The sequence below is a fragment of the Geotrypetes seraphini genome, chromosome 3, assembly GCF_902459505.1.
Source record: "Geotrypetes seraphini chromosome 3, aGeoSer1.1, whole genome shotgun sequence".
In the NCBI taxonomy this organism is placed as follows: domain Eukaryota; kingdom Metazoa; phylum Chordata; class Amphibia; order Gymnophiona; family Dermophiidae; genus Geotrypetes; species Geotrypetes seraphini.
Window position 1 is genome coordinate 209,151,477 of NC_047086.1, and position 15,725 is coordinate 209,167,201.

A 15,725-nucleotide genomic window follows, 5' to 3' on the forward strand; every position below is an offset into this window, starting at 1 on the left:
TTCATGGTATTCTCAGACATACTCTGGTTAAGAATTGGGGAAAATCCTTATCTGTTGCGGTGGCTCCAAAGAAGCTTGATTCTTTATACAGAATAGTTTCTTCTGGGTTTGATAGACCACAGTTTCAGCAGTCATTAGTGGTGAAATCAACCCTTAAGAAATCTTCTACTACCTCCAGGACATGGGGGTTGGACTATGGACAAATTTGGTCGTAGACTCGACCAAAATACCATGCTGACTAACAGGATACTCAATTACAAATTTTATTTTTAGGAGATGCGCTGTTTGGAGATTCTATTGAAACAGCTACACAGAAGATAACATTGCACGAAACCAGTTGAGATTCTTTGGTTAAACCAAAGGCTAACCCTTCTACTTCAAGGCAGTTGACCAAGCCTTCTTATTCATATCAGAGGCACTATTCTGCTAAACAACCTATTTCTAGACAGCCTCCTCACAAGAAGCAAAGACAACAATGCTCTCAAAAGTCTCAATAAGCAGCTCCTCAGAAGCCTGCTCAGTCGTTTTTGATGCACTTCAAGAGCATAGCCACTGTTCCTCTCTCACAGCCTCTTCCACAACCAATCGGAGGTCATCTACAGATTTATTATCAACATTGGTCTCTGATAACGACCGATTATTGGGTTCTCAAAGTAATCAAGGACAGTTACTCTCTCCATTTTCTTGCTATGCCTCCAAATCATCCACCGAGAGAGTCCTCTTTCAACCATCAGCAGAAGTCCCTTCTTCTTCAGAAAATAGAGGCCTTGCTTCATCTAAATGCCAAAGAGGTATTCCATCCCTCTCAGAAGAATCAGAGTTTCTACTCCAGGTATTTTCTTGTACCAAATAAAACGGGAGGTCTGCTCCATCCTCGACCTTTGACATCTCAACAAGTTTCTAGTCAAAGAAAAATTTCACATGTTATCCCTAGGAACTCTATTATCCCCTCTTAGATCACAACAATTGGCTAAGCTCTCTAGATCTCAAAGAGGCTTATACCCACATACCAATTCATCCAGCTTACACAAACTGTGGTTTCAAATTGCCCACCAACATTTTCAGTACAAGGTCCTGCCATTTGGCTTGGCCTCCTCTCCAAGGGTTTTCATCAAGTGCCTTGTTGTAGCAGCAGCTCTAAGAAGTCAAGGGTGTCAAGTCTTTCCTTATCTTGACGATTGGCTCATAAAAGATGCTTCTCCCCAAGGTATTCGCTTGGCAACTCAGTCAACAAGCCTTTTTCTTCAACATATGGGGTTTAAGGTCAACTTCCCCAAATAACAACTTCAACCTTCTCAAACTCTTCAGTTTATAGGAGTCCTGCTCGACACTGTCCAACTCAGCACATTTCTACCACAGCAAAGACAAGTCAAGCTCATACAACTTTGCATTCAAGTTTTTCATCTTCCAACCATCTCAGCCAGATAGATGAGACTATTGGGTTACATGGCCTCCACAGTCCATGTTACTCCCTTCACGAGACTTCATCTCAGAACAGCTCAGTGGTCTCTGGTGTCTTAATGGTCTCAGGCCTCCTTCCCGGAAGATTACTGTCACACCATCACTGTGTCAGTCTCTTCAGTGGTGGATGAATTCTTCCAATCAATCAAGAGGGCTTTATTTCAAATATCGCCACATCAGAAAGTCCTGACCACAGAATCCTCCATGTATGCATGGGGTGCTCATATGGATGGTTTCTGGACAGAGGGCCACTGCTCTGCTCAAGAATAGAAGCTCCATATCAATCTCTTGGAACTCAGAGCAGTCCGCAATGCTCTGAAAATGTTTCAACACAGTATATTCAATCACGTGCTCCTTGTCTGCACAATCAAACTGCGATTTATTACATAAACAAACAAGGGTGCACGGGTTCTCTAAGTGTCAAGAGGCCAAGAAGATTTTGAACTGGGAAATTCATTGGAACATATTTTTGAAAGCGGTCTATGTTCAAGGAGAGCAAACACTCTTGCCGACAAACTCAGCAGATATCTTCGGCCACACGAATGGATGCTTCACTCCAAGGTTTATATCAGGTTTTCTCCCTTTGGGGAACGCCTCAGATAGACCAGTCTGCATCCCCGATCAATCACAAACTGCCTCAATTCTGTCCAAGACAATACTCTCCTCATCAGCTTGAGGCTGATGCTTTTCTCCTAGATTGGGTGGACAAGTTTCTCTATGCATTCCCTCCAATTCCACTCATTCTCAAGACACTGGTCAAACTCAAGCAAGAATCGGTCACCCAGGTGTCCCAGGCAACCATGATTTTCCCTTCCACTTCAGCTCAGGGTCAAAAATCCAGTAACCCTGCAGATCTTTCCAAAATGTATCTTCTTAATTGGCCAACTCTCCCTCCATCCCTTTTCAGTAAGCTAGGGAGTCCCAGAGGTGAGAATATGCTGCCTGCTTGTCCTAGGACAAAGCACAGTTACTTACCGTAACAGGCAGGCAGATATATCACATCCCACCCACCTTCCCTGGTTGGCTTCTTAGCTTGCTTACGGAACTGGGGAACCTCGCGTTTCGGTGGGTGGGAAGGCACTCGTGCATGCGCTGTGCAGGCAGACGCGAAGTTTTTTCAAACTTAAAGTGACAGTTCACTTGTCTGACTGTCTATACTGGCTTCGTGGATGATGCCACCCATATGTGAGAATATCTGCCTGCTGTCCCTGGATAACACCTGTTATCCTAAGACAAGTAGGCAGCCTATTCTCAACATATGGGTGATGCCATCCACGGAGCCCGGATGTGGACAGCCTCACAAGCAGACTTGCTTATAGAAACGTAGAAGTTTCGAATCAGCCGTACCGCGCATGCACGAGTGCCTTCCCGCCCAACAGAGGGCTAGTCTCAGTTCTCAGTTTTCCGCTGAGCCGAGAAGCCCATCTGCGTTTAACTTTGTTACTTCGTGCCTTCTCTCACCGCGGTTTGTGTTTATTTTCTTTGCGATTCGCTGTTATTTTCTTTCTTTACAGTTAAAAAAAAACCCAACCAAAGAAGAAGACTTATTTTAATTTTTTCTTCAGTGACTGACTGGTGGGCCAGGCCATGCGACCGCAGCCTGCGGGCTTCAACTTCACAGTGGCTATCTTCCCCTCCTATGTCCCGGCCAGTCACGGGCTTCAAGAAGTGTAGCCACTGCCAGCGTGCAATTTCTCTCATGGATTGGGCCTGCACATAATCCGAAGTCGTGCGAGCGCTGTGCTACTCTTCAACCTCGAGCCCTTAAACGTTGTCGAGTTTTAATGGGAAAAGTCTTCAGCATGAACTCCTCGGTGACACCCTCGACCTCGAGTGCTACCTCGGTCCCGCCTTCCAACGAGGGTCCTCCTGCTTCCACTACTCTGACCTCAAGCCTCATCAGACCGTCCTCGTTTGGATCGTCTTTAGCCTTGAATACACCTGCTTTATCTTCCCCTGAGCTCCCCTCAGGTCAGATACCTAAGCAGAAGGTTACTACGGTGGGCTCTCCACTGCCACTTTGGAGCCTTTAGCCTCGGCAAGTGGTCCAGTTTCAGACGCGGATCCACCTTGGCAGGCTTCTCTCCAGACCATGTTGGAGCAGCAATTTGTTCAGTTATTGAGCAAATATGGTTTTGCCTCGACAATGCCTCCTGTAATCCAGCCTGGGCAATCAGCAGTCTTCCGCGAGGTCGAGTCCCTGCTTGTGCCTCGAGCTGAAGCTTCACACTCTATGCAAGGAACAGAGTCTTTGCGAGTGTCTGGTCTGGCATCTACACACTCGATGCATGGAGTAAATTCTTTGAGTGTCTCGATTGGAACTTTCACACTCTATGCAAGGAGCAGAGTCTTTGCGAGTGTCTGGTCTGGCATTTACACACTCGATGCAAGGAGTAGACTCTTTGCAAGTGTCTCGATTGAAACCTTCACACTCTATGCAAGGAGTAGATTATTTGTGAGTGTCTTAACAGGAATCCGCACACTCCATACAAGGAGTAGAGTCTTTGGGAATGCTTTGAGATTTCTCAATCCAAACCACTGAGTTTCGATCTACAGCTTCGAGCCCTATCCATTCACCAGCAGCGTGGCATGTTTCCATACATAGGGCGAAGTTTCCTCGATCCTCGAGACCTGCTTCCAAGCACCACTCTCGTTGCCGATCGAGGCCTTCATCGAGACATCCATCGAGGCGCAGATCTTCTAAAGCAGTGATTCCCAACCTTGTCCTGGAGGAACACCAGGCCAATCGGGTTTTCAGGCTAGCCCTAATGAATATGCATGAGAGAGATTTGCATATGATGGAAGTGATAGGCATGCAAATTTGCTTCATGCATATTCATTAGGGCTAGCCTGAAAACCCAATTGGCCTGGTGTTCCTCCAGGACAGGGTTGGGAACCACTGTTCTAAAGAGCAGCCTTATTCGTCTGGGCCTCATTCCAGACCTTCCAATTTTTCGAGGCTCCCAACTCCTCGCTCCAGGTCACCTTCCAGACCCTGAGGAATCAGCTGTTTTCATTGCCTCCTCCAAGTCTCTATATTCTTTGGATTGTCACTTCTTCTCTAGAGAGGCTTCACCTTCATTCTCCGCTCGAGGCTTCTCAAGGTCATCGAGCCCTTCTCAAGGCAAGACCTTGGTGGATCAGCTGATGACGTTTCAGTTAGATGCTGGTTCTAAATACTCTAAGGAGTATTTTGAGGTCATGCATCTACCTCAACCTCCTGCAGAGTCACTTAAGCTTCCTCTTAACAAGCTTTTATCTCAAGCTTTCAATCATTGTCTGGAGATTCCTTTTGCTATACCTGCTGTTCCAGGCAAATTGGTCTCGAGGTATAGATCTCTGCATTGCAAAGGGTTTGAAAATTTACAATTATCTCACCAATCCCTCCTTCTGGAGGCCTTTTTGAAAAAGAACCCATCCTTCCAAGGTCTATGCTACTGTTCCTTCTGGAAGGGAGGGTAAGACTATGGACAAGTTTGGACGCCGTCTTTATCAAGTTCCTTATTGATTTTCTTCCAGGTTTTCTGAAGAACCTGGATTTACATAGCCATTTTGAGTTTTAAGATGTCACTACTATTCTGTCACAACTCAGATTGCATCTTCTCCAGTAATCTTATGATGCCTTTGAACTGTCGGCTAGGGCCTCTGTTTTTTCTGTAGCACTGCACCGCTTGGCTTTGCTTCGTACCATTGGCATTGCTTCGTACCATTGCTTCGTACCATTTGCTTCGTACCATTGCCGCTTGGCTTTGCTTCGTACCACTTGGCATTGCTTCGGGACCATCTGGCTAACATTCCTTGTCCGGACAATAGCCTCTTTTATGAATCCATAGAGGCTGCCACTAAGCATTTGTCAGATCATGAAAAATCTTTTGCTTTCATTGTCAGACCAAAGCCAAAGTCAGCTCTTACAAAACCTTCATGCCCTACTCCGGTTTTCCAGAGGCATTATGCTCCAAAGCGGCTCCTTACACTTGAGCCCCTTCCAAGGAACCGCAGCAGCAGAAGCAACAGAAACCTCAGCCTTCTGCTGCACCTAAGGCTTCGCAGCCTTTTTGACTGTCTAAACAGAGCATAACCTCCATCATTCTGCCTCTGTCCTTCCACAATACTCAGGGATGGAAACATAGAAACATAGAAAAATGACGGCAGAAAAGGGCCAAAGCCCATCAAGTCTGCCCACTCCAGTGACCCTTCCCCCATGAGTTTGCTCACCAACCTCCTGCCCTTACCTCATTAGAGATCCCACATGAATATCCCATTTATTTTTGAAATCTGCCACGCTGTTGGCCTCAATCACCTGCCGTGGGAGTTCATTCCAATGATCGACCACCCTCTCAGTGAAGAAATACTTTCTGGAGTCCCCATGAAATTTCCCTCCCCTGATTTTCAGCGGATGCCCTCTGGTGGACGAAGGTCCCATAAGACGAAAGATATCCTCTTCCACCTCGATACGACCCGTGATATATTTAAATGTCTCAATCATGTCTCCTCTCTCTCTTCGTTCTTCAAGTGAGTACAGCTGCAATTTATTCAGCCTTACTTCATACGGAAGATCCTTGAGCCCCGAGACCATCCTGGTGGCCATCCGCTGAACTGACTCAACTCTCAGCACATCTTTCTGGTAATGTGGTTTCCAGAATTGAACACAATATTCCAAATGAGGTCTCACCATGGACCTGTACAGTGGCATTATGACCTCTGGCATCCTGCTGATAAAACCTCTACGGATACAACCCATCATTTGCCTTGCCTTGGAGGAAGCCTTTTCCACTTGATTGGCAGTTTTCATGTCATCACTAATGATTACTCCTACTTCTTTTCATTCAGGTTCCACCAGAGCTTCCTACAAGAGCGTATCCTTCCAATCCATCCCAGACCGCCCTTCTTTTTCAGGAAGCTAAAGCTCTGCTTCGTCTCCATGTCATCGAGGAAGTTCCCCTGGAACAGCAGAGCAGGGGGTTTACTCCCGTTACTTCCTAGTTCCGAAGAAGACAGGCAATCTGAGACCCATTTTAAATATAGATCAGAACAACTGGTTATGTTCTCTGGATCTCAAGGTTTCTACTCACATCCCCTTTCATCAGACCTCCCGTCAGTATCTCAGATTTTGGGTGGGGAATCTGCATTATCAATACAGTGTGCTACCTTTTGGCCTGGATTCATCTCCCAGACTATTCACCAAGTGCCTGGTGGTGGTAGCAGCAGTTCTAAGGAACCATAGTCTCCAGGTGTTTTCCTACCTAGACGACTGGCTCAAAGATTCAACAACCCAATGGACTACGTGGTTCCTACAAAGCTTGGGATTCAAACTCATTTTTCCCAAATCGCAACTTCAGCCGTCTCAGAATCTACAGTTCATCAGAGCTGTTCTGGACACTATCTAAGTCAGAGTTTTCCTTCCGCAACAATGTCTGGAAGCTCACCTTCAACTCTGTCATGCAGTATCTTCTCGCTCTTCAATTTCAGCGAGACATATGATGGTACTACTAGGTCACATGGCCTCCACAGTACACGTGACTCCTTTTGCCAGACTTCCCCTCAGAATTCCTCAGTGGACCCTGGCATCTCAGTGGTCGTAGGCTTGAAACACATTACAGTCACCCCTTCGTTGAGACAGTCTCTCTGCTGGTGGATGCTCTCTTCCAATCTCTCCAGAGGCTTGCTGTTTCAAACGTCCCCTCATCAAAAGGTCCTCACAACAGATTCCTCGCCCTAGGCTTGGGGGGGCTCATCTCAATGGTCTCCATACTCAAGGCCATTGGACCAATATGGATCGTCAGTGTCATATCAATCTGTTAGAACTCAGAGCGATCTTCAATGCTATCAAAGCTTTTCAGCATCTTCTTCACGACCACGTAGTCCTCATTAGGACGGACAACCAAGTCGCCATGTACTATGTCAACCCACGGGGGGGACAGGATCTCCCTCTCTTTGTCAAGAAACTCTGAAGTTTTAGGAGTGGGCAATCCTCCACAACACCTTCCTCAAAGCTGTCTACATCCAAGGGGCAAAAAACTGTTTGGCGGACAAATTGAGTTATCTTCTGCAACCTCACAAATGGACACTCAATTCCTCGCTTCTTCATCACATTTTTTTGCAGTGGGGAATGCCTCAGATAGATCTCCTTGCAGCTTCCCAAAACCACAAACTTCCCAGTTCTACTCCAGGATATATTCTCCTCATCACCTTGAGGCAAATGCTTTCCTACTGGAATGGATGAATTTTTTTCTATATGCATTCCCTCTTATTCTCAAGACTTGTCAAGTTGCAGAATGATCATGCCACCATGATTCTGATAGCTCATTGGTGGCCGAGACAACCTTGGTACTCCATTCTCCTTTAACTCAGCAGAAGGGACCCATACCTTCTACCAGTTTTTCCGTCTCTGCTTTCACAGTCACGAATCTCTACTTCATCCAAATCTGCAGTCTCTGCACGTGACAGCTTGAGTCGTCTCAACATAACTCCTCTTCAGTTTTCTCAACCAGTAAGAGACACGTTAGAGGCTTCTAGAAGCCTGCCACTAGGCAATGCTACCACCAAAAATGGACTAGATTTTCTACGTGGTGCATCTCTCATGATAAGGAGCCTCAAGAATTCTCCTTCTCTTCTGTTCTAGATTATCTTTTGCACTGATACATAGATCTCAGTCCATCTCAGTGCAATTGCTGCTTTCCATCAGCCTATTGAAGGGAAACCCCTTTCTGCTCATCCGGTGGTTTCCAGATTCATGAAAGGACTTTTTCATGTCAACCCTCCTCTCAAACCGCCTCCAGTGGTTTGGGACCTCAATGTTGTTCTTGTTCAATTGATGAAGCCTCCATTTGAACCAAGTATTTCACTTGGAAAATGGTGTTTCTCATTGCCCTCACATCTGCTCGAAGAGTCAGTGAACTGCACACTTTAGTTGCTGATCCACCTTTCACAGTTTTCTATCATGACAAGGTGGTTCTCCGTACTCATCCTAAATTCTTACCTGAGTGGTTTCAGAATTTCATCTCAATCAATCTATTGTACTTCCAGTGTTTTTTCCAAGACCTCATTCTCATCCTGGAGAATCAGCTCTTCATACTCTGGATTGTAAACGTGCTTTGGCCTTCTACTTGGAACGCAACAAACCACACAGAACTGTTCCTCAACTTTTTGTTTCCTTCGATCCAATCAAGTTGGGACATCCAATCTCTAAGCATACCATCTCCAACTGGATGGCTGCTTGTATCTCTTTCTGCTATGCCCAGGCTGGATTACAACTACAGAGTTGAATCACAGCCCACAAAGTCAGAGCAATGGCAGCTTCAGTGGCTTTCCTCAGATTTACACCTATTGAGGAAATTAGCAAAGCTGCTACCTGGTCCTCGGTTCATACTTTCACCTCTCATTATTGTCTGGATGTTTTCTCCAGACGGGATGCCATTTTGGCCAGAGAGTATTGCAAAATTTATTCTCCTAAGTTGCCAACACTCCCACCATCCCATTCTAGTTAGCTTGGAGGTCACCCATATGTTGAGAATAGGCTGCCTGTTTGTCCTGGGATAAAGTACAGTTACTTACCGTAACAATTGTTATCGAGGGACAGCAGGCAGCTATTCTCACAACCCACCCTCCTCTGTTTGGCTTCTCTGCTAGCTATCTGAACTGAGGAGACTAGCCCTCTGCTGGGCGGGAAGGCACTTGCGCATGTGCGGTGCAGCTGACTCGAAACTTCTACGTTTCTACAAGCAAGTCTGCTTGCGAGGCTGTCCGCATCCGGGCTCCGTGGATGACATCACCCATATGTTAAGAATAGCTGCCTGCTGTCCCTGGATAACAACTGTTATGGTAAGTAACTGCTAAACTTCTGTTATGTCCCTTCCGGATTCCATATTCTAGATGTTCAATCCCAACCCGCAGTCCAGTTATTGCAAGAATTCACATCTTTTCAGAACACATGGTGCACACCCCCTAGTGATAAAATCAGTTTCAATTTCTGCAAGCAGTCTGAGCAGAAATCTTTTGCTGTTGCTCTGCTTCTGTTTCTTATTTTTTCGATTAAAGTTTGCTTAAATTTAATTTCTTGGTGGCTTCAGGGCTTTGAGAACCCTTCACGTGGTCCACTGTTGAAGAAAAGGATGCAGTCCTGCGGAGCCAGACTGCAGCTTCACAGAGAAACTCAGTTGGATCTGTGAAGCCAGCCTGCTGTGTGCCACCTTCTGGAGGTGCCCGGGGTCCCTCCCATGGAGTTTGCTGGCCGGTGACCCTACAATCATAGGTTTCTAGCACAACCTGAGTATGGCTGGACAGAAACTCACCTGGATTTCAGGGCGCAAACTGCCTTTACCGCCCTGACTGCATGGTAGAGGATTTGTGGGGGCGGAGGTTGGGGGTCAGTCTTTGGCTGGCTGGCAGACCAAAGATCTTTATTCCTGGGCATTTGAAGTTGTTCTGGGGCAGAAAAGTCCTTGTTTCTCCATTCAGCTGCTGAAAAACGCTGACATGTACAGGGGTCTGAACAGCTTTTCAAAACCTGGCACTTTGTCTGGGTTTTGAAAAGCTTCCAGCTAGCAGCAGCTTTGGGATGGCATCTGCACATGCGCGGATGCTACATGGTGGCATCACGTTGCATGCGTGTGATATCATCATGTCACACCAGCGCATGCGCAGATGCCCTCCTGACAAACGAACAGGTTGAGGGGGTAGGCACTGGGGGCGGGGCTGGAACAGGGCATGACTTGGGCAGAACGGGGTGGGGCTGGGCAGGCTTGGCCATGGGTCTGGATTTTCATTCCGGGAAATCTGGTAACCCTATTTGGGGGTGGCTTGGAAAATGTTTTTAAACCCATTTTTCACAGTTTATGTAGGTAGGATTCAGGTCCCTCACCCCACCTCCCCAGACCCCAAATCGCTATTTTTTCTTTTTGGATGTCTGTTATTTTTGCCAATTGTGGCGCGAATTCATGGCAGGGGACATCTTGGATATTAAAATCGATCTTTTTTTCTAACTTTAAATTCTGCCTCAAAAACTCCTTGATTTGACTCAAAATCGATTGGGATGAACTCCCCAGCATCTAATCTATTGGATTTGTACATTGCGCCAGATGGGTGCTGGGTCAGCAAATTTGAAACACTTGCCGTAGCATGCCAGAGGAGGGCGCTGGAGCTTCAGACTTCACCTCCTCCATGTCCTCTTGGGCTGGGGAGCTAGCCTAGGTCCATTCATTCTGAAGAAAATCTCGTCCAGGGGTCATTCTGGAGTTTGGCGTAGTTCACCTGCGTTCCGAGTCTGGGGACTCTTTTGATGCACAGCATGTACCTCAACAGTGCCCTGTCATGGTTGCAGAGTGGGCTTTTTCACCGGATTTTATTCGGCTCCTCTGAATGGTATTTCTTCAGACCCCACTCGTTGACACAGCCGCATTGGGGCTTTTTTGGTCTATGGCAACTGTGGTGAAGCTTCCTTTCCGGAGCTCTCTTCTCTGGCTGTGCCAAATTTCGATTGCAGTAGTTGCTATGCAGATTACAAGGCCATTAATAGTTTTGCTGCCTTGCTCCAAAAATAACCCCCTTCCTGCTATGTTACCCTTTAGCAGTACAATTGCAGAGGCTAATACTTTTAAAATTAACCTGTCCTCCTTATTCTCAGCTAACACTTTTTCCACAAGAGAACTCCCAGCTAAGCTCCATGCTCTCGTTGGCTAACTCAACTCTCTGTTCTGACTCCATTTCACAGGCATTTAGTTCCTCATCCCTATCACAGGGCCGCCATCAGGGCAGTACTACCAGTCCTGCATTCAGGGGCCTGGAGGTGACAGGGAGCCCGGCTCCCCCAAGGTCCTAGGCAGTGTTCCCTCTAAGGCAGCGGTCTCAAACACGCGGCCCGCGTGTGGCTCTCCAGGTTTTATTTGTGGCCCGCGGTCTGGAGGCGATCATTCTCTTTCTTTTGGAGCAGCAGCCGGCTCGTTCGTTCAAAGCCGCGGGTTGGCGGCTCCTTGCGCTATCCACTCCTGCATCGGAAGCCTCTCTGACGTCACACCATCAGAGAGGCTTCAGACGCAGGCGCGGATCTCGCAAGGAGCCGCCACCCGCGGCTTTGAACGAACGAGCTGGCCAGACACGCTGCTGCTCCAGTGGCGTACCAAGGGGGGGGGGGGGGGGGCGGTCAACTGTTCTCATTAGCGTGCGGCTCGTCTAGAGCAGTGGTGCCCAACCTGCTTCCCTTCCCTTCTCTGGCACCATGTCTTTGATCTCCCTGCTTCTCTTCCCTGCTGGGCCGACCAACTCTTGCGGCGGCCCGACGTCAATTCTGCCGTCGAGAGGACGTTCTGGCTAGCCAATCGCTGCCTGGCTGCCCGGAACGTCCTTTCCGACGTTAGAATTGACGTCGGGCGGCGAGAGTTGATCGGCCCAGTGCAGAAGAGAAGCAGGGAGATTTCGGCCTGTTCCCGATTGCGGCAGCAGCCTATTCCGCGGCGGTGGTGGCAGGAAAGAAAGAAGGTGTGGGGGGACAGGGAGCCAGAAAAAAAAGCAAAAAATGGGGCACGGAGGGAGGAAGGAAGGAAGAAAGAAAGAAGGGGGGGACAGGGAACCAGAAACAAAGCAAAAAAATGGGGCACAGAATCAGAGAAAGACAGACATAGAGAAAGAAAGAAAAAGTTTGGGGAGGGAATGAGGTCTGGAGGAGAGGAAGCATACAGGAGGCTGAAAGAAGGGAAGAAATATTGGATGCACAGTCAGAAAAATAAAGTGCAACCAGATGAAATTACCAAACAAAGGTAGGAAAATGATTTTATTTTCAATTTAGTGATCAAAATGTGTCTGAATTTATATATGCTGTCTATATTTTGCACTATGGCCCCCTTTTACTAAATCGCAATAGTGTTTTTTAGTGCAGGGAGCCTATGAGCGTCGAGAGCAGCGCTGGGCATTTAGCGCAGTTCCCTGCGCTAAAAACTGCTATTGTGGTTTAATAAAAAGGATGGGGGTATATTTGTCTATTTTTGTATGGTTGTTACTGAGGTGACAATGCATAGAGTCATCTGCCTTGACCTCTTTGAAAAAAAAACCCAGAATAGGAATGATAATTAACATTTTCTCAGCGTATAGTGTGCTTTGTGTTTTTTAATTTTATTTTTGGTAGATCATTTTGACTTGGTCATTTTAAAGTAGCTCGCAAGCCCAAAACGTTTGGGCATCTCTGAGCTAGAGCGTTGAAACTGTGTATTTCTATTTTATCCCCCCTTTTACAAAACAGTGGAGCGTTTTTTAGCGACAGTCGTGGCGGTAGCAGCTCTGATGCTCAGAATTCTATGAGCGTCAGGGCTGTTACCACCGTGGCTAAAATCCACACTACAGTTTTGTAAAAGGGGGAGGGGTTAGTTTGTGATGACATATTCCATACTAGGCGAAGGTGTTTTCTGTGTTCTGTGTGTTCGAAAGACATGGTTTTCTGTTAGGATTGACGGTGTAGGATTGATCTGTGCTGGTCTGGCTTGTTTAGTTTTACAATGGGTGTATTGATGTACTGCTCACTGCAATATGTAAGATGCTGCCTTTTCCTAGGTACTCATGTGTGACATGTGGCTTGTTACTAAAAATCATGTTTTTCGTACAGATGGGGGGGTGCCAAAAAATGATGGGTCCCGGGTGTTACATATGCTAGGTACGCCACTGTATGTAAAGATACCAGAAAGCTGGCGAAGCAAAAACTTTAAGTAAATTGTTATTCTTCTAAGTTTTGAGTATTTAACCCTCCCACAATCTCACGGGCACTCGTTTCAAGTTTATTGAGATTTTGATTTAAACACAATATCAAATATTTTCAATGCGTATAACAAAAATAAATTTGGGGAAATAAATAAAACCATTTGAACAATAAACATACAAACATATCCATAGATGATTAAAATTACATAAGGAGTACAAGGATAAACTACATTTGTTTAAAAATGCGTCCTCTGCGCCTGCTCATAAATTTGTGGACTTTGTAACTTGTCGCTCATGCATATTTTTTTTTGCACATACCTCATCAATCCTTAGAGGGAACATTGGTCCTAGGCCACCATAGCACAAATTTCTGTATTATGCTTCTGCTGTGCACAACAATAAACAATAAACACTGCTGTCATATTTTTTTTTGTCCCCTGCCGATTTCCTGATAGCACCCCCCCCGGACAAAAGTGGGGGGGAAGGGGTGTGTGGGGGGGCCCAATAGGATTGCTCAGTAAGGGGCCCAGAAATTTCTGATGGCGGCCCTGCCCTATCAAATTGCTCCATATCAATGTCCACAGTATCATTAATAGGTTCTGTTTTAAAGGCTTTTACCTGGGAGTCCTGAGAGTTTGCTGTTTGCTGCTTTCCTGCTTTGAGCTGGAGAAAACTCCTTTCCATGCCAGTCAGAGTTGCTTTGGGAGATGGTGTGTATATATCAGCTGCCTAGAAGCCAACCCATTTTCTCACACTCTTCCCTGATTAGGTCTAATTACAGCTGAGCTCCCCTGCCTCCTGTCAGCAACATTCTGGCCTTTCCTCAGCTGATTGAGAACTCTTTCACCTGGGCTGGTTGTGATAGCTGTTTCAGCCCTGGTCTTTATTCTTCCCTGATTGGGGCATGCTGGGACTTGTAGTTCTCTGCCTTTCACTATTGTCAAATGCTTTGAGAAAGTTGAACAGGCATTAGGTGTTTTAGTAATCTTAGAACTATGGTTTAAAGGAGGATTTTGCCTCTGCAGTGCTAGGCATAATTTTAGGAGCAGCTGTTTCAGCAATGAGTGTTTTCCCATTATTTCTATCCTCATTTTCTGAGCACTGCAGTGTTTTCTTTAATCACATGGGTGTCACTGGGACAATATTCAGGTCTCTCAGGATGCAGGAGGCTGTTCTGATACAATATATTCTTTTCTAGCGTCATGAACTTGATTGTTTTCTGTGTATCAAAAGCTTCTAGTGGCCACATGATCCTGTCTGACTTTGGATATGTGAAGTGTGCTGCTCTCCGACTAATCTTTGGAATTCTTTATTCTGCAGGGACCCCAGTGCTGCTCAGACTTGGCAATATCCTTTCACTACATCAATGCTGAAGGAATGTACATGTTGGAATATTTAACATACCACATCCGAGCGTATGGCTATCAGTACCGGTACCAGCCTGCACTGTCTGAAAATGCCCAGAAGCTGCTGCCAGTATTTAAAAAAACAACGAGTGACAAGACAAAAAGAGCGCCTATAACAAAGCGAGAGAAAACCAATGAGACACTTGTAGAGGACAAGGGGGAAAAATCGTGAAAAAAACCAAGGGAAATATTTTCATGCCAGTAGTTCTAGGATAGGGTGTATGGGATGGTGGTGTCTTAATTTTTCTACAGGGCTCCTATGGTTCCTGGAATTGAAGTGTAAGTGATTCTCTCAGGTGGCCCTTTTGCATCCAGATTGGCTTCTCACTTCTTCAGCTCTTGTAAGAAGACAGAAGCAAAGACAGACCCATCAGCAGATGGACAATAAATGCTGCCATCTCTGTTGGATTTCTTGTGTGTCCCAGACAGAGGAAGGGTGAGGGAGGGCTTGTGTCTTAATGAAGGGATGTTGGACTGGCCTGAGAATGCCATCTCCTCCCAAATACTTTAAAATGCCAAAGGCCAGGCTGAGCAGATGCCAATACTGTGTGATGTTCTTGTGAGACTGGGGCCTGAAAATTGGGTACAAGCAAGCACCAGGTTGACTCTGAAAGAGCTACCTGGTGTCTATGGACTTCTGGTTTCTGCTGATCTCAGAATACAGTATAGTAGTCCATACGTTACATTCTGACTTATATTCTGCCAAAGCCCTTACGCTAATAATATATCAGTGAACATCTTGTGGATGACATTCTTTTTATTGGCTAAAGATAATCAGGTAATTTTACCTAGTTATCTTTAGAAAAAAACCAAAAAAACTCTGTGGAGTGACGATGTTCCCAAATGGACTTTATTTGAAAGTATCAAAGTTCCAAAGGTACACTAAAATCATCCACATAAAATAATTCCATCCACATAAAAGTAAATCATCCACATAAGAGCCTTAAAGGACCTAGTCCACTAGGGATACAGGACCCAACACGGTCCGCGTTTCGACAAAAAGTCTTCTTCAGGGGTCCCTGGGGGTCCTATAAAGGTGTGTACATGGGAAACAATTGTGTGGTGAACCAGAAGTGAGACACTGCTTGCATTTGCAATGGACCACAGTGTAAAATATAGACAGCAGATATAAATTCAGATACATTTTGATCACTAAATTTAAAATAAAATCATTTT

General features: G+C 46.0%; 1 protein-coding gene across 1 annotated transcript in view; it reads left to right on the forward strand.

Moving 5' to 3' along the window:
• LOC117356440 (glycoprotein-N-acetylgalactosamine 3-beta-galactosyltransferase 1-B-like) overlaps positions 1-15,470 on the forward strand; it is a 77,774-nt gene extending 62,304 nt beyond the window's left edge. The window contains exon 4 of the mRNA XM_033935645.1: positions 14,464-15,470. Coding sequence (XP_033791536.1) covers positions 14,464-14,721 — 258 coding nt within the window. The 3' untranslated portion in view covers positions 14,722-15,470. The remainder of the gene's footprint in view (positions 1-14,463) is intronic.
• Positions 15,471-15,725: the final 255 nt, after the last annotated feature.